This window comes from Pavona decussata, unplaced genomic scaffold (genome assembly GCF_977016875.1).
Source record: "Pavona decussata unplaced genomic scaffold, jaPavDecu1.1 SCAFFOLD_87, whole genome shotgun sequence".
Lineage (NCBI taxonomy): Eukaryota > Metazoa > Cnidaria > Anthozoa > Scleractinia > Agariciidae > Pavona > Pavona decussata.
The window spans coordinates 2,997,750-3,021,415 of record NW_028145504.1 but is presented as its reverse complement, the minus strand read 5'-3'; the positions used below and the strand labels follow the sequence as shown (position 1 = coordinate 3,021,415).

General features: G+C 37.3%; 1 protein-coding gene across 1 annotated transcript; it reads right to left on the bottom strand.

The window, feature by feature from the left end:
• Positions 1-92: 92 nt before the first annotated feature.
• LOC146474799 (adhesion G-protein coupled receptor D1-like) lies at positions 93-23,126 on the bottom strand. Its single transcript, XM_085116858.1, has 20 exons — positions 23,004-23,126; positions 19,097-19,627; positions 17,893-18,507; positions 17,498-17,562; positions 17,221-17,295; positions 16,774-16,894; positions 16,098-16,226; positions 14,898-14,967; positions 14,428-14,536; positions 14,277-14,323; positions 13,671-13,800; positions 12,180-12,286; positions 5,551-5,659; positions 4,623-4,773; positions 4,074-4,140; positions 3,078-3,144; positions 2,338-2,417; positions 1,984-2,110; positions 917-958; positions 93-248 (listed from the first exon to the last, which is right to left on the bottom strand). The coding sequence occupies exons 1-20, from the start codon at positions 23,080-23,082 to the stop codon at positions 93-95; spliced, it is 2,877 nt and encodes a 958-aa protein (XP_084972984.1). The 5' UTR covers positions 23,083-23,126.
• Positions 23,127-23,666: the final 540 nt, after the last annotated feature.

Below are 23,666 nucleotides of genomic sequence, written 5' to 3'. Positions count from 1 at the left end.
AACTTGAGTAAAAATGAGCTTTCCTTTTCTATTGTTTACACATCTTGTTTTCATACCAGTGACGCCGGAAAATAAAACGAAAAATGCTGCTGCTAAACCCACCCATCCCTCTTATTAGTGTAATTCGCGTCCTCAAGTGATATCGGGGACACGCGGGCTGTAGCGCGGATAGTCACCAGCGAGGAAGGACTGGTAAGGCTCCTCATCAGATTCAGATGCGATGTTTTCCTTTGAAATTCGTGACGAACCTAACAATAAAAAATCATATTCATTGGCAGCTGATTGCGGGAATATAAACGACAGTCATCCGAAGAAGTAAGTAACGTATACGAATAACAGTTGCAAGAGGGAGAACTTCTCCAGTACGAGTTCATTTCTCTACTAAACAAGGATTGGCCATTTTCCCCATTTTCCTTTTAACTGAACCGATTTCCTAACATTTAAAGGTAGATTACATAGTTACAGTGTATTAGATTTTCGTAAAACAATGAAAAACAACAAAGAAAGAAAGGAGAAAAATATTATGGTCGAGGTTACGGTAGAAGGCTGGGGGATTAGCTGAGGGGGGGAGGGGTGGGGCAGAGATGGGACAGTGGTGAGAACACTCATCTCCCACCAGTGTTGCCCTGAGATTCGATTCCTGGACACGGATAGCGCTGACTCAGTTCTTGCTCCCTTAGATGTTTCTCTGGTTGCTATGGTCTTCCCTCTCCTCAAAAATCAAGATTTCCAACTTCCAATTCGGTCTAGCCGAGGTGTCCCCAGTTAGCATCCTGTGCTCAACTAAGTAAAGTTGACACTTGAAAACAGAATTGATAACTTTGAGCTAGCGCAGCCGTACTGACAACGTCTGGCTGTACGTAGCGGAATTTAGTGCTAGAAAGTTCAAGTAGGAAAATTGCAATACTTAGGATACCTCTGAGTTGCCAACACAATGGAATACGAAAATCAGTAGTCCCTAGGAACAGAAAAGGTAATCGAATTATTATATAATCTTTCGCATGAAAAGAAGGACTACAGTGTATAAAAACACTGGACTGAGTATGGCTATACTTGTTAGAACTCATGATTAGAATGATTAGACTTTGAAAATGCGCTAATGGTTTGGAATTGTTCCAGCTGATATCATATCAAAGTGATAGCTCATGACCTGCTAAATCTATGACAATCGATAACAATCGATTTAGTTTAATCGACCGATCTCGGAAATCTATACCAGCCGATTATGGAAAGCGATTGTGACTATATATCTAAGTTGATTTTCCTTAACTGTCCTTGATTGCGATTTGGTGTTATTAATATCGTGACAAGATATAATTAACTATTAATAGAACTCAGTAGATTGCAATTGGTTGAGATGCAATTGGCCGATACCAGCTGATTTCAGTTACCCAAGTTTTTCCCTTTTATTGATTTCCGTTTATGGAATTTCGTTGATTTGCCAAGCTGTAACTGCTCTCACATGCAATGATGCATTTCTTACAAATACAACAGGTACGAAGGGTTTTGTAAGCATGCTTCGTTATTGATGATATTTTTTTAGTTATTTTTTCTTTTCTTTTCTTTTTTTTTTTGTATCATTTTTAGCTAACTTCAGTTTTTAGTAATGCACTTCAATCAGCAAAATATAAATTATTTTTTTGGAAAGTCACATTCTTTTGATTCGTGTTTAGAAACTCTTGTCCAAAATGGCTTCATTTTAATATTCCTGTGTTTGCGTTCAAATTAGCCCACCCTTCTTGCCTTGTTCAAGGACGGGGTAAGAAGGGCTAATTTTAATTCCCACAATCGTAGCCATTTTTATATAATTCTATACCTTAGCGCAGATCAAAACAATGTGATTTGAACAGGAATTCATATTCAGTTTTCGTGTAAATTGTCACTTCTCTACTTGATAATGACTTTCGAAACGACATTTTAATTTTGATATTTCAACTGATCTCATATTTTTGTTTAAAATATATTGTTGTGGAAAAGCAATACCTGTATCGAGTTGGATATTGTAAAAATATACTGGAAAATGACTGTGTCCTTGTTGACTGCAAAAACTCCAAAGATCCAGGATATTCCAAGGAGAGGCAACAGCACTAGCGACACACGGGCACTTGTCCTGAACAACAAATCGAAAACAAATAAACAAATAAAAGAATTACAGAAAGCATGTACTATCCGATACAGGTTTTTCATTAAAGCGTTCTTATCACGTTGTGCAACTTAATACGTTTTATTCAAAAGGAAAAATTGCAGTGAAGTCAGTTCATAAATTCTCTTAATCCCAAATTACAGCAAGATGTAAAACTGTTTGAAGGGTTCAATGCTGGGAAAAAATATCAATACCTCAGTTGAGCCTTTGTTCCTTCGTTCTTGCTGATGTTTATCCGAACGCGAAGAACTCGAACCAACACAAAGAAATTAATCTGTAAGTGGAGAAGCAGAAGGTAAAAGACCTCTATGAAACGTTGTTTCGACGTGACAAATAGGCGTGCTTAACCAGTCCTCACCACACGGCCTTAAAGAATACGTTCGATTCAGATGTGGGACAATTAATTCGTTGTCAAGAACAGCAATGAAGGCACGATAACTGTTGACTGAAGTAACTAAGGGAACTCCAATATAGAAGTGCCGAGATTGCTTCTTACAAAACTGATAAAAACACAGCTGCTAATATTACCAGAACTTGCGTATGAGGGCGTGGCCTTTAAAAATTTAACCTTACAGTAGGTAACAAAAACAAAACAATAGCAAACAGTTTAAAAATATTTACTGACAAAAAAATGGATTCTAGTTGTGCTGAGTTTAAGAAATTTAACAGAAAAATCGAAAAGTCGAAAGTCATGTGAGTGCAAACACTCCCTTCGAAGGATACTTTAAAACTACATAGTCTAATTAAATGGTACCACAAGAACCTCCGTCCCTTTAATATCGAGAGTTATTTCCATACATTTCTTTTTACTTTCGACCGGGAATTTAACTTTTAGTCCTTTATAGCGGGATGTCCCCAAGGCGAGAGTTGACTGTACTATTAATCTTCACAATATTTACCATGAAATGCTCACTGACAAGAAAGGCGCGCTTACCCCTATAACGGTCACCGCTGGTCCGACAAAGGCCCAAATTGTACCACCCACTGGAGATAGCCAACAGCTATGGGTGAACAAACCCAAGATATGTTGACAAACATCAATCAATAAAAAACTGTAACGTTGACATTATTTACTTCGCGCATAATGAACTTTGAATTAAGTTACTGTGGAATGATCATGAAAGGACCAGTGCCTTTCAAACTGAAAGTATTTTGTAGTCATTATTTGTAGTTGTTGTCCCTCTAAGCTACAGGCAGTCCACCACGGGAGGCTTATACATGTTCTGAAAGGCAATAGAGTTTTAATATACCCCACCCCCAACATCCAAATGACATGGCAGTCTATCGCAGGAGCACCATTGACATTATGTTAACACATCGTAAAGTCATCAACTTCTTCTTAGCGGTGTTACTTTTGCAATACCATACCATACCATACCATACCATACCATACCATACCATACCATACCATACCATACCATACCATACCATACCATACCATACCATACCATACCATACCATACCATACCATACCATACCATACCATACCATACCATACCATACCATAACTTTTATTTATACACGACGAGTGTCAAAGCAATAGCTTGCAATTCTTGGGTCGTCTTACACGATTCTAAGACTTAAATTAATACTAATAAATACTTTATATTAATAACGCTAACACTTATAAATATTTACATAGTCAGTAGTGGACAATGAAAATGTCACTCCTGTCTTGTAATGTTTGAAAGGATTGAACGTTAAATTCAAGGTTTGAGTGTATTCTTCGAACGTTTTTTCGTACTCTCCTGTGGTAATAAGGCGTTAAAGCGTTCTTCGTAATTTAGGGGCCGATCCGGGAAGACGGTTGAGGAAGTTGCAACCCACACTATAAGGATCTTTATGCCTTATTTTAACACCTACTTTTTCAAACGTTTCTGACATATACTGAGAAAAAAATCAAAGGGTTCACTTGTTAATGTGTACTTACAAATTAGAAGTTCCAAATCCATCTTGAGAAATGCTTGAAGCAATTGCCACGGTACATGCAGGAAGACCTTGCAAAACACAGTGATACATCAATGTATTTTATCAGCTTTTTTCTTACTGTTAATCGGTTGTAGTTATCAACCAACTATAGGTCCCTCAGTAGAGTTAAAAAGATCCATCCATTCGTCCGTCCGTCCGTCCATCCATAGCAACATTTATTCGTTCGTTCGTTTATTTGTTCAGTCATTCACTCACTTGTACGTTCGTTCTTCCGATTGTTCGTTGGTTGGTTGGTTGATTGGTTCGTTCATACATTCTTTCGTATAGCCAACGGGTATTTACAAGTTTTATGTGCTCACATCGCAATCGCCGTTTTAATTTCAAAGCATCAATATTTGCCTGCATTTGATGTTAACACCACATTAAAAATTTTCGAACCAAGTTTGGTTGGGAGCAGGAGCCTGGCTGGGAGTCAAGAAGCAACTTCTGACTTCTCAAACCACCCTACTGATGTGTACAAAGGCGATTTTACAATTCGCCCGTTACTTACCCCACCCTAGAGCAAGATAGAACTTTATCATACTCCGGCTGACAAATGCAATAACAACCATTTGATAAAGGTGCACGCCTTCAACAAACATCCACGTGAAAACTGACATAAAGAGGTAGAACAACAGACCGGCGTATAGTTTGCAAATAACCTAAAGAATATGAAAGCAAAGCTAACATCAATTTTACTGTACATCACAACGCAGTGCACAACCCTACATTGTCTTGTAGTTGTTTTCCATTAATTTTAAAGCCAGAGGGTTTACAAGAGTTATCCTTCAATCATGAGTTTTGTACACCTGAAAAATGACGTACAAAGAAGGCTGGGCCCGATATTTTTTTAATTTACATCTCAGAGAAAGGCACTGAAAAATCAGCCGCAGCCGCATATGAATATCAGCACTATGCTCCTCCCTCAGGGAACACAAGCACAAGGGACAAATCATTTTGGTTATTGTGTCACCAGTGAGGAAAAAGGCCTAAGTCAGAGAAGTTTAAAGCTTTAAATTTAAAGGGCCGTTTATACACATGCCTTTTTGGTGGGAGCTGGTGGCGATTTCTGTGGCGAATTTAAGCGAAACTGTCCGGCAAATCGCCCATGTAAACTAATAGTGATCTCCTCTGCGATTTTACTGCGCTTTCATTGCGATTTTATTGCAATCAGAGCAGAGTGCATCAGACACGATGATGTAAGCAAAAGGGCTGCTTTGTAAAGACCCACTAAGGGATATATGACGGGTTTTAGTGTCAAACCATACACTCAGCTCTTACAGCTAAAAACCGCAATCAAGTGGCTAATAAATCGCTTTTTAATTTCGGCTTCATTTGACACTAACCCATGAACCTCTTATTGCCAGTAAAGTTAGTGTAATTGTTATTCCAAACCGCTAACGTCAACTATCTTTCTGCCACATTGTAGCCCTATTTACCTCTTTTTCAACAAGTTTCTTAGATCCCGCTGCTAAGAAAAGGACTTGTGCAGTTCCAACCACGATTGCGAGATTCAAATGAATTCGTGTGATCTCTGATTTAATTACCCTGTCAAAATGAATATATTACAAAAAACTCAATGAATAAGTAAGGAAAGGCTTTGTTGAATTAAGTATAAATAGGCCATTTTCGAGTTGCTTTGAGCCTTGAAATGAAAACGAGGCTTCGTGTATAGTTAGAAAAAATTCACATGAAAAGCTTTACGCTTAGCCTCGCTTTGGTATGAGGTTCAACGTAGCACGGAAATGGCCTATTGACCAGTGTAGCATCTTTAAACTAAAGCCTGGCCCACACGAGCAAATTCTCAGATTCTTTGATTCGAAACATACAATGGGCTCATTAGGGTTTAACATTTATCACGCCCTCATCACCCCAACTTGCTATCAAGGCTGTTATTTGCTGTATTTTCCTAACAAAAGCTCATGCATCCCTTTCTCTTTGTAAAGAGCCCTAATTGCTTTGATCACACCACAAGGTGTGAGTGGTTCGTTGGCGGCCAGTCTGAATATTTTCCAACTGTTTTTCGGCTTCTTTCCTCGTTACCATAGTTATATGTTCTTTTGAAGTAATGTAGCGCTGCGTAGTATCAGCCTTGCAGTTTGTGTTAAAGTTTATTTTTGGCTGATTAGGTCTCTTGTAGATCGTACGTCAACTAGCAGCATTATCGTTCGCGGTCCTTTGCAGTTTTCACGTCTTTTTTATTTAATGCGGACAAAAAGCCCCTTCCAGCCGGTTTATGCGATATCACTAGATCATTGTTTCCGCTACGCTTTGTTTTCTTAATAAAAGGTTCCGAACGGACTAAAGAGCGCGTCCACTTACACACCAAAGTCATGTATGTGAAACAGCTCAATGACCCCACCCGTTCGGCTGTATTTTCTCTCGTTCTGAATGTTTAGGATCAACATTCGCGACCTTATTTCAAAAGTGTAGACGTATTACTCAGAGTACGTAATCACACGTTTTCCTCGTTCTGTCTGTTTCCGACAAAATTTTAAATTTCATTACACAATTATTGTCTTGAAACAACTGATCTCACAATGCCATAATATTATATTACTTGATGCCTACTCATCGCATTGAAAATCCCAACATTTTGGCTCTTCACGGGTTAGCTTTACGTGGAAACGCCTATTTTGGTTCTTTGATTTTACTGTCAGGGAAACCATTGAAGAAGACGCAACTTCAAATATTATTTGAATCAGGCAAAAACTAAAAACGAAACTACAGTAAAATAAAACGTTTGTCGCGCAGTTTCGATGTTCCCTTTAATCTCAAGTGTTTTATGCTCTGCCTATCTTGACACTTTTAAGACAATAATGATTATAAGGCAAGCCGGAGGAAGTTCTATTTGTCCCCCTCCCTGCAAAAACAAATGAACTGTAGGCATTCTAAAACGTGCCAAAATGGGAAACCATTTGGTTAGAGCAAATCAGTACGATACAAATTTTATAACCCGACTAAAAGAGTAAGCCGGACGAAGCGCTTAGATGTGTTGAAACAGCTTACATAATTAGCGAGCGAAAAGTATAAAATAGGCCGGAACAAGAGAGGTTCTTGGCCGGAATGAATAGAGGTTCAAACGAGTTTCGCATATAATGAAATGTGAAAACTTTTCAGCAGCCAGAACTGAACAACTTGATTCATTCGAGAGGGTTATGGCTTGATGCATCAGTTATTTGGTGCGACTCTGTAGCTTGTGGCTATCAGTTGAACTGTCGTAAAGTTTCCAAATGACCCCCAGTCCAAGTTACCGTTAAATGTGACGTTTGTTAGTAAGTTATGAGCGTATCGAAATTCGACAGAAACGCGGAACGCTCCTTTGGGTATTTAACGGTACTAATAAAAGAGAAACTTTCTGCAAAGGTATAGCATACTAACTATGGGTATAGGCAGTCGAAGAAACTGAAAGTACTTCGAATTCTTCCACAAACTTTTAGACACTAATCCCCTACCGTATCTACTCGAATAAGCGCCGCCCTCGATTAAGCGCCGCAGCTCCGGTGCGGCGCTTATTTTAGTATTTTCATAAGATGATAAAAATACACTGTAATCGCTGCAATGCAGTTCTAGGCCAGAAATGGGAATTTATTTTCATTAATAGTGATGTTTTCCAGCACGAAGTGAGTATATCTTGATGCTCTTTCATTCAGTTCTCTCTTCAAAATGTTCGCCCTCGAATAAGCGCCGCACAGGAGATACGAAAAATTAAATGAGCGCCGCGGCGCTTGTTCGAGTAAATATGGTATGCTAACAACCTTCCTCTCTCCCGCTTCCTCTGGAACGAAAGTCTAACGTCTTCCTAATGCCCTCAAGTTTTTTACTTGACTTTCTTCATCTCTTCAAATTAACCTATCGGATTATTTTTTCCGTGCTAAGTTCTTTTGTATGCTAAGTAATTTTCAAAATTCCTGTTTTCCATGTTTTGGGATGTTATAGAATGTTCTGTGTTCTGTTCCTGATTTTCTCGACACCCGAAGGTTGCTTACTTTCTTAATAATGTCCATCACTTAATCAATTAACAAATCAATTACAGTATTCAGGGGTTCTACACACTCAACTTAAAACACGCAAAGGATTAGTCACAGTTGTTTTCATTAATACATTTCCTTATAAAATTGGCGATTCTTCCGACAAATTAAATGAAACTAATTTTTAGCATCCTAAGACCTGGTTTTCAGTTGCGACGCAAATTCTTAAACATATGCCCAGGCTCCAGAATAAAAGCGTTTTGATGCTCATTAAATGCATTTCAGATATTATATCCCTTTTCTTTGAAACACAAATTCGCGTCCTTATGTTGCGCTTGCGTCATCAGTGAAAACTAATCACAAAAGGCGTCTAAGTTCAGGTGCATACTTGTTTCTCCTGCACCTTATCCTTACGCTAACGCGCTTCTTATTCTATAATGTCGAGAACCTTGCACTAAGTCAAAGCGCTTGGGTGGCGTTGGGTTGTTAAAAATTCATCCCTAGGGACTGGCCTAATTGTCTTTATTTCCATAATCTTTCCAGCCGAAAAATTCTCATCGCGTTGCATCTGTTGACCTACCATCACATCTGTTCAACCTTTCAATACAATAGAAAGAAATAGACCGCTGCTCTACGCTCACTTGACATCCCAGCTGCCCTTTATCTATATTTGTTGTCGTTGCCCGTTCGCACCAAAACTTTGGGTTTTATTTTATTTTATCATTTTTTTGGACTAGTTTGTTTGAAATGGGGTGGGACACGTAACTCAAGTAATTACACGTATACAAAATTTCAATGGTCCTTTTTTTGTTTACTTCCGACAATAGCAGGCAATCTGCATTCCATCATTACACCTGTATTGTTTTCAAACAAACCAACGTCACTGAATAAACTCTAGCCCTCCTCAACTGAGAGAAGACCACGCAACTGAATACAGTCGACTTTCCAGCACACGTGCTTTGATTCTCTCAGGCCTTCGCTGCGTTCATTATGTGGTTTTGGATACTTGGCTGGCTCTTCACAGCGTTAGCTTTGCTTGGAAATGCCCTTGTCATCTACCTCGTCGCCTCCAAGCCAAGCCTTCGCACTACAACCAACTGGTTTATCACTTCGCTTGCTGTAGCAGATTTCTGTGCTGCGATGACGTACTTTCCGTGCCGATATTTATCTCACTGGTTTTTCGAGATAGATCTTACCCATGCTGGATTATGGTACAAAGTGTGTTTTACTTTCCTGTATTGCTCCACGACCAATCTTTGCGTCCTGACGGCCGATCGCTACCTCGCCGTAGTCAAACCTCTCAAGTATGCATCTTTAAGAGACCAAAGCCCTATTCTCCCGATTGTTTTGGCATGGTCAGTGACACTGGTGTTTTTCACTCTGCCGGCTGCGTTTTCATACAGAGGAAACGAAATTTTCACGCAGGTTTTCGAAACGACCAGGGTCTTTATGTTTCAGGTTTTCCCCTGTATTTCTTTTCTGTTTGTCACATGCCGCTTGATTTACATCGCTCAAAGGATCTCGCGCCAATGCGTCGCTTTAGCAGCCCAACTTCGCTACAACTACACCATTCAACGAGCCGTAATCTCGAAGAATCTGCCACGTCCAGAGAAGAGAAACATTGCGATGATTATCCTTATTGTTACACTCTTCAACATTACCTACACAGGGGGAAATTTCATTTGCTACTGTTTACTTCTCAAAACTTGCGTCGTGCCTCCAATCTTAAGGAAAGTAATTTGCCTCTTCTTTATTATCAATTCGACCGCCAACCCCATCGTGTACGCGTTCTTCAAAAAGGACATTAGGAAGGAACTGCTGAAACTGGTTAAGCGCAAAACAGATGGGTTAGCAACTATAGCCTGGAAACTGATGCGGTAAAGGGGACAATATGAACTTTACAGAAGAGGAAAAATAGTAGATCTGATGAAAGATTTTGCGCTAACCATTTGCTTACCAAGAAACTGCTTGTTTTGGCATCTCTTATTTATTATTATTATTTTTTAAGATAAAAACTAAACGCTTTGACCGCGCGGATTACTTAATTACTTGACTCGAAAATTGAACTTTTTTATAAACATTTTCTCTGTTTAATCAGTAGTCGATATGCTTCATTTTTATTATTTTAACGGACGTTAATGAATGACTATAATTTAGGTCATGTTCTGTGTTGAACGCTCACAGAAAGCTGCGATCTATATGTTCTTGCCTCATTAGCGCGCGCAAGTTGCATTGAAAACATGGCAGGTTTTCCTTGATGGTAAGCCGGCTTAGCACGAGCAACATGGCCTGCTTTTTTTTACCTCAATATCTTAACTCAGAAATTATCCTCTATATGCTGAAAACTTGTCGGAAAAAAATTCCAACAGTAAAATGAGTCAGAAACATGAACTAACCCATCACTGTCGGCCATAAAAAATTGATAATGAGAACACGCAAACGCGTGGAGGAAACGTTTCGGCTTAATACTTCTTCAAGAAAATTATCTGAGTTTAATTACTGCTTTTGTTCATGCATTTTGTTTATAACATTTCATTCTGGAAGTTCTCTATTGTCTTTGTAATTTCTGTCCCCACCGGACATGGCAGACTCATTTGAAAATGAATATTGCAAGCGATTATGGGGTAACTTGTGTGGGCCGCAGCTCTTTCGCAGGAACGGTGGCATTTTTTTTACTGCACTTTTTGAAATGATACATCTTACTAAACAATCAGTGAAAGGTGAAGAAAATTTGTTCTACCACTTTTATTTCAAGGAAATTACCTAAAATGGCTGCCTTGCTGATGAAATCTTGTCTCAGATACAATGGATACGTACTTTTCAACGCTTAGATTGAGAAGAAACTTCTAGCTAAGGTCCTCGTATTAGCTCGCCCGTGGTATCGAAGGTACACATAGAAGTATCTTACATAAATAACATAATTATGTCAACAGTGAAGGCCTTTATAGCTTGTGTAGCTGGCGAGTTGTTAGCCAGCGAACAGGCTCCCAACTGGTGTACATAAGGCGAAAAGATAAATCGAGCTTGGAAAGGGAGCTCCTAGATCGCATTCAGCTCGCCCGGCTCACCGATTTTTCTTTTCGCCCTTTGCCCCACTTGGGAGCCTGTTGACAGGCTAGCGGGAAGTTGGGGGGAGGCGAAGTTTGGGAGACATTGAGGGTGCGTTCGATTGTCCCTATTCCGGAATAGACCTAAATACATAAAACGATGACAAGAAATCCGCCATAACAGGTCTTCGGAGTTACTGGAGTACGAGACCGCTCTTAAATTAACATGTCTCAGCGAAACTTCCCAAATTACTTAAAAAGAGAAATTTAACAGCTATTTCGCTTAGTCCTATTCCGGAATATGGTCAATCGAACGCAACCTAAAAGTAAATTTCCACTGTCGCGTAAATTTTACGTACGTACAGACGTAAATTTAGCTGGCTTTACGTACGTAAACAAAATAAGAAGCGACGTATGAACGGCTTGCGTAAACGTAAAAAGTTGAGCGTTGTTCAATTTTTTACATTTATGCACGCGGCTCAAACATCCCTTTTTGTTTTTGTTTTACGTACGTAAAGCCAGCTAAATTTACGTCTGTAGGCACGTAAAATTTACGCGACAGTGGAAATCCACCTTAGAAGCAATGTATGAGCCGCGTGCGTAAAAGTAAAAAGTTGAACAGCGCTCAACTTTTTACGTTTACATACGCGGCCCATACATCGCTTCTTAACTTATTTACGTACGTAAAGCCAGTTAAATCCACGTCTGTACGCACGTAAACTTTACGCAACGGTGGAAATGCACTTTAAGACACGAGTACGAGCAGTGAAACCGCGAGGGAATGGGAAGGAGGCAATATATTTTATCTCGATCGTACGCCGCTCATGGCGGCTCCTCCGCCAAACCTTAATATTCGCGCGTGAACAATACCGCAAGCTACGGAAACTATGAAATGATAACCCCGACAAAGCTAAGTTTTGGTTTTATTGCCATTCTGGTGGGGTTCTGTGAAGGAGCCATAAAATAAAATTGAACATTATTGAAAAAGTTGTTATCTCATCTATATATAATCTTACTTGATAACAAAAAAATACTGTTGTTTGTACTCACGGTAATGATAGGAATGTAATAATAGTCAAGAAAACACCAACAATGGAAACAGAGCATCCAATGTATGTAAGGACTGTTAAGATGCACTCATCTGTAGCATCCACAACCTGCGTTATAATAAACTATTTATCTACACTGTATTTATCATAATAAATTAAAATTAGAATTATTAGAATTATATTATTATTTTTCAGTTTGCACCTCTCTCAGGTGGGATTGTTTTGCTTTCTTTGACTTTGCACAAAAAAAATTGTGAAGTGGAATTTTTTTTTTTTTTTTCTCGCTTAAGGAGGCTCGAGGCAGTGTTTTTGGACTTGGGGTGGACGTTTTGAAATTACAATCTCGCATACAAGATAAGCTTCGATCTCCTTCATACTACATCATCATTTCAACATATGATCAAAGTTAAATTTCTCATCGGTTTCCAATCAACAGCTATTACCATAGCAACGGAAGCGCATAGCCTCTCATTTTAAACATTGCTGATTATCTCGAAATCTAGTCAGACACTTTATGACGAAACTTTAGGGATTTAAACTACTCAATCCAGACAACTTGTAGGCGAAATTAGAAAAAAATCTGTAAGAGCGTTTTCAAGTAAATAATGAAGCAATTTTTACGGGGTTATTTTGTTTGTTCCAGCATTTTTCACCAATATCTCTGGCAAAATAAAACTTGATACTTTGTCTTTTCTGTCAAAGGGTCTTTCCTGATAGCAAAACATTCTAAACGTATGTTGAGCTTCATGGGTGTCTCCGATTTTAAGATATTTATGTTTAAAAACAGTGAAAATAAAGCGAAGATAAATGAAAAAGTTCCTACTGTGCATAAATCGAGATATCTTTAAAATACCCCCACAGATTTTTCTGTTAAATTACAAGCGGTTAAAGTAATAATTCTTTTCGATATCTACGCAAATTTTTGGCTCAGGGACCGAAAATTAACTTTGATCATATGTTGAAATGATGATGTAGTATGAAGGAGATCGAAGTTTATCTTGTATGCGAGATTGTAATTTCAAAACGTCCACCGTAAGTCCAAAAAAACTGCCTCGAGCCTCCTTAATATCGATACTTTCTATGAAATTGAAATAACAATATGTATTGTACGAATCGCTGAGCCTTCTCATCCAGTACGTATTGCTGTCGTTATGGCCCAAAACAGCACATGATTCCTGATAATTCAAAACTGACACAATGTATTACAGAAGCATTCTTATCGTCAGTATTTCAATCAAAAATAGCACCAGGTGACTGAAACGTTATCTGTTAACTAACGAAATACAAGCTAAGAACCAAAGGCTTACTTATCCAATCTGAACACGACTAAAGTTACCTTATGCTTTTCATGTTCGTCCACCGATTTCAGCACAATAATTAATAAGTCTAGTCTTACTATTGACTGCCAAATTTGTTCAAGGAGACTGCGTATGTCTTTACAAGAGGTCTGAAGAAGAGCATAATAGATTTATGATACCTGAATTTAACAAACCTGTTCTGTTGTGCGCATGAGGACTGCGTAGTTAGTCATGTGATCGCAGTGACACTCAGTGCTTTCTGCGTCACTAGAAAACACATGGCAGCCTCTTTTGGACCATTTTCCGAATGTGGTGTGCATTCCCCTAGATGAAAAAAAAACTGGGATAGCTAAATTACGACCTTTGATTTGAAAGGACAAACACGGAAATTTTCGAGACTGAGCATATTAAAGAACATGAATGTCAAGGTTATTTATCTGCGACTTGGCTAATAAAGTAAATAAGGTTAAATAGTATATTGTCAACGTAACTCTTCCACCGAAAAATAGTCTCTATACAGTTCGGTGGGTAAGTTTTCAAGGTTTTTGTAAGGGGCATTAAGTTTTTTGTAATGTGAAAAGGAAGCTTTTCCGGGCTTTTTAAAATGATGCATCTGGCTAGCGGTCTCGTCAGTTTTGGGTAAATCTGTTATAAAAATCAATGAAATAGAATTTTTTCCAGATTTCAATTTAGTCCTCGGCACAATAAATGTGAAGCTACAAGCTCATTGTATAAGTTGGCCATCAGAAAGAGAGATCGCTTGTGTTTAAGAGCGTTATCTCGGTTGAGATGAAGCGTACCTTTGAGTATAATCCCAGAAGACACACTGAGGAGTATGGTAAGCATTCTACGGACAAACAAAAAGATTAAAATGTTGTGCAGTACTTAGTCTGATGCCAAGTTTACATTTTATAACTACAGCCGTTTTGTAAGTATCACTGCAATACTTACTTTGGAATGCTGCACTGTGATTTTGACTGGTTGAGACAATGGAGTTTGTGGATGAGGACTTGTAAATACATTGACAACCTTGCTTACAACTGTATGGTTTCCTCCAAACCTAGTTTTAAAATAGAACGAAAGTGTATTAACGGTTGAATGAATTAATAAACTAAAGGAACAAACAAACGGACGGAGAGAGGAATAGACATGTGGAAATAGATAAGGATGGATAACTGAAAAGCTGGGGAAGGATGGATGCAAAATCGTGGCGCAACATGGTCAAATGGGGACAAATAAACTACGAATATTGATAATAAACTGTTACTGGAGGAAACCAATTTCAATGCGGTTGTGTTTTATTGCAGAGCGAGAGTTGTTAGTACAACAGGAAATTGAATTTTTAAACAGTAGAGAGATAGCGACAGAGTATACAGTATTGTCGGTTGGTTTAAATGTTGGCGTTGCACCATAGAACGTACTTTCCAAATGTCTCAGGTTCCTTGAGTTCGTGAAATGGATCAAACATCAAACTAACCAACAACCCGGTTTCTAGAAAATAAAGATAAAAATGTCAGTTATTCCTTGTAATGAAGTAATAACCAGTTACCAAAATAATGTAACTGTTGAATAATGCAAGGACGACTTGTACAAACAGTAGCAAAAGTAAAGCAGGATCTTTGTGTAGATCAGGATCAGCAATATGGCTGCAAAAAAGCTAAGTAAGAATTGGAAAGAAACGGTAACATAGCGATGAAACTTAATCTGTTTATATCTCTATTTTTGGAATGGCTTCTGTACACGTTTCTGATTTCTATGTTTATCAATCAATCATATCTCAACTTTTCATTTATATCATTTTATTTTAAATATTGTAACCGTTTATTTCCTATTTTTACTTAGCTTTTTACAGCCCCATTATCCTTTTTGGCTGTCCGATCAGCCTTGCATTTGGTTTTACAGAAATAATGCATTGTTACAGACACTCTGACTCCTTTGTTGTAAGTTATTGTACGTAATCTTAGTTAATTACACATAATTCTCAAAAGTGAAATAAATTCAAAAAGTTTTTTACTGACTTCTTTGCAACCGATGACGATGGGTACTCCATCTAAACATGTTTTACGATTAAAAATTAAAATCGCGAATTTCTAAATCTTTAGCAACGATATAAAAGATTTTTATAGAGGTATTTTTTCAGTCGGTGACACAGGCATACTTGGAAAAAGAAAATCCGAGTGCTCCAAACAGGAGTCGAACCTATCATCTTCCGATTACTAGTTTGGATGTTTACGTTCCAAAGTTCAGTGGTGAACTGAGCTTGCTTAGTGTTAAACTAGTTATAGGATGGTCATATAGATTCTAATCCTATTGGGAGAACTTGGATTTTCTTTTTCCAGTAAGTTTGCCAGTGTCTAACTGAAGAAAGCCACTCTAGCATTTATTTACCAGGCTTAAAATTCAACGTAACATCACACTTCTTTCACAATATAAGTTAAAGCAAAAACTATACACAAACGAAAGTAATGAGCAAGCTTAGAGAGACACTAAAAAAAGTTGCTAGAGTTATGTTTCGTCGTTACAGTGGTGAAGATTAAAATGACAGTACCTTTAAATTCAAGCAGGAATTGCAAAGAGGTGTGTACCCTTTTCAACGTTGCTCGCCGATATCCTATACTCACCATCAGTGTTGTTTTTCTTCCTGTTAGAGAAAACCTCCCTTGGCACCTTAACGGAGCTGTTAACAGTGTTCATGGAGCCTATCTGCATCCCTTGGAAGGTTGATACATTGACAACGAATATGTGACAAGCTTGAAGAGAACAAAGTTATCAGCTTTTAAATAAATCGCTTTTAAATAAATCCCTCCTGACCAGCGCAAGCCATAATGACACAACACATGTACATGTCTTCTTGTGATTTTCCTACATCATTGGTGTTTTGAGTGAAAATGCATGTTTAAGCTAACTACTAACCGATAAAGTTAAAATAGTTGGTTCATGTACAGATATCTCATCCTTGATCATTCTTTGTTTGGTACTTATAGTTGAACAATTACTTCTACAGGTTATAATTGAATACTTTGTTGACATGCTCAGTTATCGAGGTGCTGATACTCAGTTTTAAATTTTCAAGGAAAAATATTTAAAAAATACGACTTTCGTTTCCTAAACCACGTGCACGGGAAAAAGACAACAAAGAAACCGTATCTTGGAAATGGCGACCATCTTTCTCTCAATAACCGAGTTTCAACCAAAATTGATTAGAAAAGTGTTCTACTGGGGCCTTCAACTGAAAACCAGCTGGGTTGAAACGGTTGATGCTAATAAAACACCACCTTAGAAACGTTGGTACTTTACCCAAGCCTCGTGCATAAAATTTTGAATGATAATTTGCCATGTTTCTCCCTCTGATCGTATTTCCTATCATTGTAGTGAATCTCTCCAAGGCGTGAAGAACTTCCATTGCGGTTGACTGTTGCTAAAAAAAAAAAAAAAAAAAAAAAAAAAAAAAAAAAAATAGGAACATCAGACATTTAGTAAAGCCGCACTCTTTAGCTGCTTGCATTGACTATTATTTTTTTAAATTTAATTTAATCCGTTATTCACGTAGAAAATCAGCATAAAGTTTGCAAATCAAAAGAGCAATAATGGAAGAAATTATATTTATGTCTTTCAGGCAGCATTAGCAATAATCTCAGTTATCGAAACATTTACAATCATTCATTTCGATTGTGACAATTGAAAAATACATAACAAAACATTGTTAAAGAAATAGAAAATGAAAAGACGAGAAACCAGAGGTACCGTTCCAGGTAGATTCAGGACGTGGTCCAAAAAGTGACCTAATTGCAGAAGATTAGCTGCTCTGTTGAAATAATCCTGCAAATAAAATTGAAAGGAAAAGGCTTAGACATTATTTGTCTACAATTGATTGCTTGCGAGCTATTTTATTAGTTATAAAAGTAAGGAGATACGAAAAAAAACTGTAACCACATGGGAAATCCATTTTTTGGAAATTTTTTAAGAAAACCAGAAATAAGAAACCGGGAAAAACTTCAGAGACAGTGTGCTGGAATCTAACCTGAAGAAGTGTTCCGTTGTCAACATCGATATGGCTGCTTCTAAAGTTTATAATGAAATCACGATCTGTGAAAAGAACACCAGAGGAACGACATTATTAGTGAGATTTATTATCGTGTTTACGTCAAACGTGAGATTCGCGTTTTTGTTTTCTTGAAAATATGAGTACATAGATGGGAATAGTGCAAAACAATTGTGGCTTTTCTTTGTAACGCAAACCACTCAATTTTACTGAGAAACTAAAAATAGCGAGCGGCAAATGAAGGATAAACATGGTTAAACGTAATTCTATCTCTATTGTTGACGATCTTTTCCTGGAATAAGGTCAATCGAAGGAGACCTTAGTTTTCACGTATTAAACTAGACTAAGACAATACTAATTTATTATACATTTACCCGTAAGCAGTTTGGTCATAAGATCTTCAGTCCCTTGACCGTCATTGGTTGTAGACGCGGTAACAGTGACTTTAACTCTGGTTGGCGTTTCACGTGTACCATCGTCTACCGATGTATTCTTGGAAACTTGAGAAACAAAGGACATTAGAGCCACCTTAACTGTAGTTGGAGGTACAGTTCTCAGAGATTTCGTTGAAAGCAATGTTTCAGTTTCCCAAGATGTAATTTTCAAGACTGGCTTCTCACTCATTCCTTCGCCTGATGACGTTATTAAAGATGGAGTGTTCAGCAGTCGACTCGACGAGAACGAAACATGGGAAACAAAAGGAGATTTAATCAAACTTAATGTCATTTGTTTGGGAGATAGCGTTTCATTGACAATGGATTGTGTCGTTAAAAAGGAAACTGCCAGCGATGGAGTCATAAACGACAACCTCGTTAAAGACGACTGTAGCAAATCGCGTCCTGGAATAACTGAAGAAAACGTTTTATCCACAATTGAAAACGAAAAAGGGCTGACTAACGAAGAGGGAGAAGGAGACCGGTCACTGACAGGCTGCTGTGTTGAAGTTTGAGTTGGGTGTCGTGGAATGCTTATTGGCGATGACACCAGAGCTGCAAAGTAATTAGACATTCGCGTTACTTAGGGAAAAGTTATTGGGCATACACAGTCAACTTAAACCATTCTTAACAACCAATGACGAAAGGGCATCGCGAAGAAAATTTTTTTCCCAGAATCAGTCGAACTATCTCCAGTGGAACGAGCAGCAACCTTATTTCTCTGGGCAAAGAGACCTGGGAACTGGATCACCACAAGAGCCATACCCCCTCAAAAATGGTCTTAGTATATTGCAGAGAGAACTACAACGACAAAAACAACAACAAACAGCAAAATATGGGTTGATACTCTTGCATTTATTTAAGTAGTTCTATCTATAGGGGTGTAGATGACCGGCACCAGTCTTTCACACAGCGATTTAAACCGACCTAAGGTCGAGTCGGTTATTTTTTCATAATGTTTTTTGTTGTTGTTTGCCTTTACGTTTACGAGGGACTGCCTGTAGGAAGCATGTGCAAACGAGCAATAACGAACCACTAACGAGACCAGTTATACTTAATGTTAACAAAAAAAAAAAAAAAAAAACCCGCACTAACTGAGACTGGAATTTATCTTTAGAAGAGTTGTAGCTATATAACGACTTACCGTGACAAATTATATCCGTGATTTTGCTTATAACTGAAAATTCAGAGAACTTCGATGTATCGCCATATTGAAGTACTGCATGAAAGTCAGAAATGTCCCTTACATTGCTCTGAACACCAAAAGTGACAGCTATCTTTTTCACTCCTTTGAGTTTTCCATCCGCCACTCTGAGTCCTACTGCGTACTTTTCGTTCAGTTCCTCCTTCACCAACAAAAATACTTCCGGTATCTTTGCAAACGTGGTGTTAAAAAGGTGATCCAAATCACTTCCTTTTTTGTTTGAGTGCATAAATGGCAAAGTATTAATTTCATTCTGAAGATTATAGAAACTGTCAAACTGACCAAACGCGATATTCACGTGGACTCGTGTGTTGTAAAGGACCACTGCAAAATCTCCCGCACTTGCCCCAGACTGGAAATTCGTTACAATGGAACCAATTAGACTTCGTTGATCTCTAAAATCTTGGAGGGAAATTGATTGCGATGAGTCAATTGCAAATGCAATTCTTGGTGGTTTGTCACACGATTCACCTGTAATTGGTAAAAAAATTAAATGTCATGAATGTGATTATAACATGTTCTTGAAAAATCAGTTGATAACTAGAGGGAGGAGGCCCTCCACAGCTTCCAGGGCATTAAAGCTATGGCAATCTATACAATGAACACTTTAAAACTCGCGTTTTGATTGGTGTGGCGTAGTTTGTGATTAGAGTACAGACGCACGAATGACGTCATTGACTGGTGTCACCGGCACGTGAGCAGAATCTAGAGTCCAGCCGGAGTTTCTGGTAAACAAACGATTTTGGCGAGTGGCGGACATTTGGGTAGAAAAGTTAAACTATCTGATGAACAACGAATGTTTTTAAAGTCACCTCACCTTTGCTGTGATGTGAAAATTTAAGGAAATATTTGCACAGATATGTCGCCGATAGAAATCCAGTAAATGTGGATAATCGATCACAAATCGCAGTGAAGCGACTGACGTGCTGTATTATTTTAGGGTCAGAAATTCCTTCTAGAATAAAGGTTAGTTTTGAAAATGTTCTTTGTAAACTGCTTTCGGATTATACTCTGAATGAGAGGGTCCCAATTTTTTGTTTTTGTTTTTTTGTATAGAAGAAATAAATTTTGTTTTGCCGTGGGTTTGTACTCTGATATTAAACGCATAAGAGATGTGAAAACGTGGTAAGAACAACGGTTGCGCTACTCACCTGCGGCTCTTAGCGCACTTCTTTGTTGTTACCACGTTTTGACGTTATCTGCGCGTTATCAGACTAAAGACCCACGGCGAAATAGAAACCATTTCTTAATTAAAAGACGGCAAAGCGAGCAGTTGACCCCGTATGACGTGAGAATTACGTCATGATTTCAGAACAACCATCATCTTAGATAGATATTATTATGTTGAATAATAATAATAATAATAATAATAATAATAATAATAATAATAAAAACATATTTATGCAGGATTACCATTTCAGTTATAAAAACTGCTATCAACATGCGTCCTGCGTTAAAAAGAAAAAAACAACTAGATCTAAAAACCTATATAAGAAATCAAGAAATCATCCATATGAAAAGAGATAAAAGGACTAAAACTAGAATTCTTAACAATTATTAAAAATATCTGCCCCTTTATAAAAAAAAACGCTCGTTTAGTCGATTCCAATTTAATCCTATCAATAACTAGTTTGTTCTTATTCCTAATATCATAATCATGAATATCATGTCGTTTATAATTAAGTTGAAAATAATTGGAAAAATAACTTGGGGCCGTTCCCTGGAGGCACTTTTCAACCAGTTTAACAATGTGGTTTTCTCTTCTTCTCGTATGGGTGTCCCAACCAAGACTTGTAACCATCTGTTCGGCGGACAAATGGGCAGTATTTGACTCGATTTCTCATTATCGAAAACCTCGTAAAACTGTCAAAACTGACACAATACAAGATTACAAAGAAACACTAATATAATATATGAAACTGTAAAGGTGTGATTATAATAATCCTAAAATTTTTCATTCGAGAAAAAATGGATGTCAAAAGGTAGATGCCTTGGAAACATCAAGTCATGTCAACAATCACCGTTTCATACCATAATGTTGCTAGATAACTGTAAGGACAAGTTGCAAACTTTACTGGCTTCTGTTATATCGTTGTTTTTGTTTTTTCAAAGGAACTTTAGGGATGTTTAAAGTCACCGAAGATGATTAATAATATTATTAAAAACTGAATCATTGTATAATGCAATTCGAGGAATTTGATTGGCTTAGCGGCCATGGTATATGAGCCATTATACCATGGCCGAGAAATGGCGACCATTAAATTGTCTTCTGGGTATTCTTGCACAGTGAAATCAGTAAGATCTAGCAATATTTCTTGATTGTTTTTAATAAAACAATTATTCCACTTGCGCTTGTTGGATATGAGATGATCATAGCCAACTTGGCGTTACGCGCCTCGTTGGCTATCTATCATCTCATATCCAACAAGCGCAAGTGGAATAATTGTTAAATAATAATAATAATAATAATAATAATAATAATAATAATAATAATAATAATAATAATAATAATAATAATAATAATAATAATAACAATAATAATAGTAATAATAATAATAATAATCTGGTGATTTACCGCCAATGTCTTTCACTATCATTTCCACGAAAGCCAAAACAAAACTGAAGGATAAATGATCACTACAGTACAAATAGTTACAAAAGAGTATATGAACTAGGCACTGTCACTGGAAACTTAGCCATCAGCCATATCCAAATTGTGAATCTTTCTACCACCCAAACACTTTTAAAATAGTCAAGCTACAAAAATAATTGTTAAGCTAATGCTTATCATGACAAGTATTAACTTCCTATCATTTGCCCGGCAAAATAAATAGTAAGTTGTCTTCTTCACATATTCTTTGATATTGAAATTTGAAATGTAATATTGGCCTTAAAAGCTTTTTTTTGGTTTCTAATTTAAAACGAGATCTTTTGTCTACCCTTTCCTGCATAACAAAGTTGCTTTTGTTCTCGAATCTTGAGTCAGGATGTGGTTCATTTTAGGCTCATTGCAAACAAATTTTCTCGCAGATGTTTGCTGAGCAAGTCCCAGTCTAAATTGTAAAAATTCCCAGAAACTAGCAGTTTTCATTTAAGAAAATGCTTCATTGATTTTCAAAGTTCTCATCTTTTCAAAAAAAAAAAAAAATGAAGTATTACCAGTGTTTCGAGATTCGTCATCAGTTTTGTCACAAGAACAAGACACGGTCGACAAACACCTTCGACACGGCGCACACACGTACTGAATAAAAAAAATAACCTATAAATTCTTTCATTAGGAAACTTCTAAGCTAGTTTCCTTGTTATACGGATTCATTTTGCAACAGTGAAAGCAACAGAAAGTATTTACAACTACACATTAAAAAAAAAAAAAAAACAAAACAGCAAGCGACCCTTCTATTCAAAACGATTGCAATAGATACCTCAAGGAGTTGTGACGTCAAATACTATAATTTTTCAGCCTCTAGAGGGAGAAAGTATTCTTTTACTAGGCTCTAGCTTGATAATTCTGAATCTCGGGGCCTTTATGGCTCACCACAGTTTTGGTATATAGGCTGCATACAGTCAGTATTTTGTTTCACAGAAGAATATGAAGATTTAACCTTTTTTTAGTATTTTAACAATCTTGATCACACAAAGTTTCAAATTGCCATAGAGCGTTAAGATTACTTCCTTCAAGGTTCTTGCCAGGAAGTGGCTTTATCGCAGAATGTGGATGGTGTTGCTCGTGCCCTGATAAAGGCTTTTCGCACCTTATACCAAGCAAGTAAAGTTATCGTTCGCCGGTTGACTATGATTTAACGAGAAAGAGTTAAATGGCTAATCAGCAGAATAAGTTGTAACAAACCTGATCTTGGAAACCAGCCAAAAGATAGCAGGACAATTATCCAATTCTCGCTAGCCATAAAACTGATGGATTTCTTCATGATAAGTCTCAGTACAGCTTGCAATAATAACCTCTAGAACCTTTTGACGATTAATGAATAAACGAAAGAAAACGCTGTCTACTTATTTGGACAGTATGAGAAACTTCATATGTTTTTAATCAAATATTCAAAAATCTTAAAAGGATGTTAATCATGTTTAAACGAGAGCATGAGAAGTCGGAAGCCTCACGACATGTTTCTGAATTGTCTATTTGCGTTTCCATGTCAACTTCTTCTAAATATTAGAAATTTAAGATGAAAGCGGCAAAATAATTCTTATTTCACAGACTCAGAGCAAAGCTTGACCAAAAATTATTCACTTGGACAAAAAGACAGCAAAAAGTTAGTTTTAAAACATAAGGTATTTAGCTTTCTTCAAAAACCTGCATCCCGGCCTGCAGCCGTGAGTTCTTAAAAAGTGGAAATTTTAATAATTATATTGCCAAATAATTAGTAATTCTAGATCTGAAGTTTTAACTGAATGAAAAGAGCGGCAAAGACAGAGAATATAAAGTCTACAATTGATCAAACTAATTGACGTTTTTTATCGCTAAGTAAATTTATTGTCTTTTTTTACTTGATTT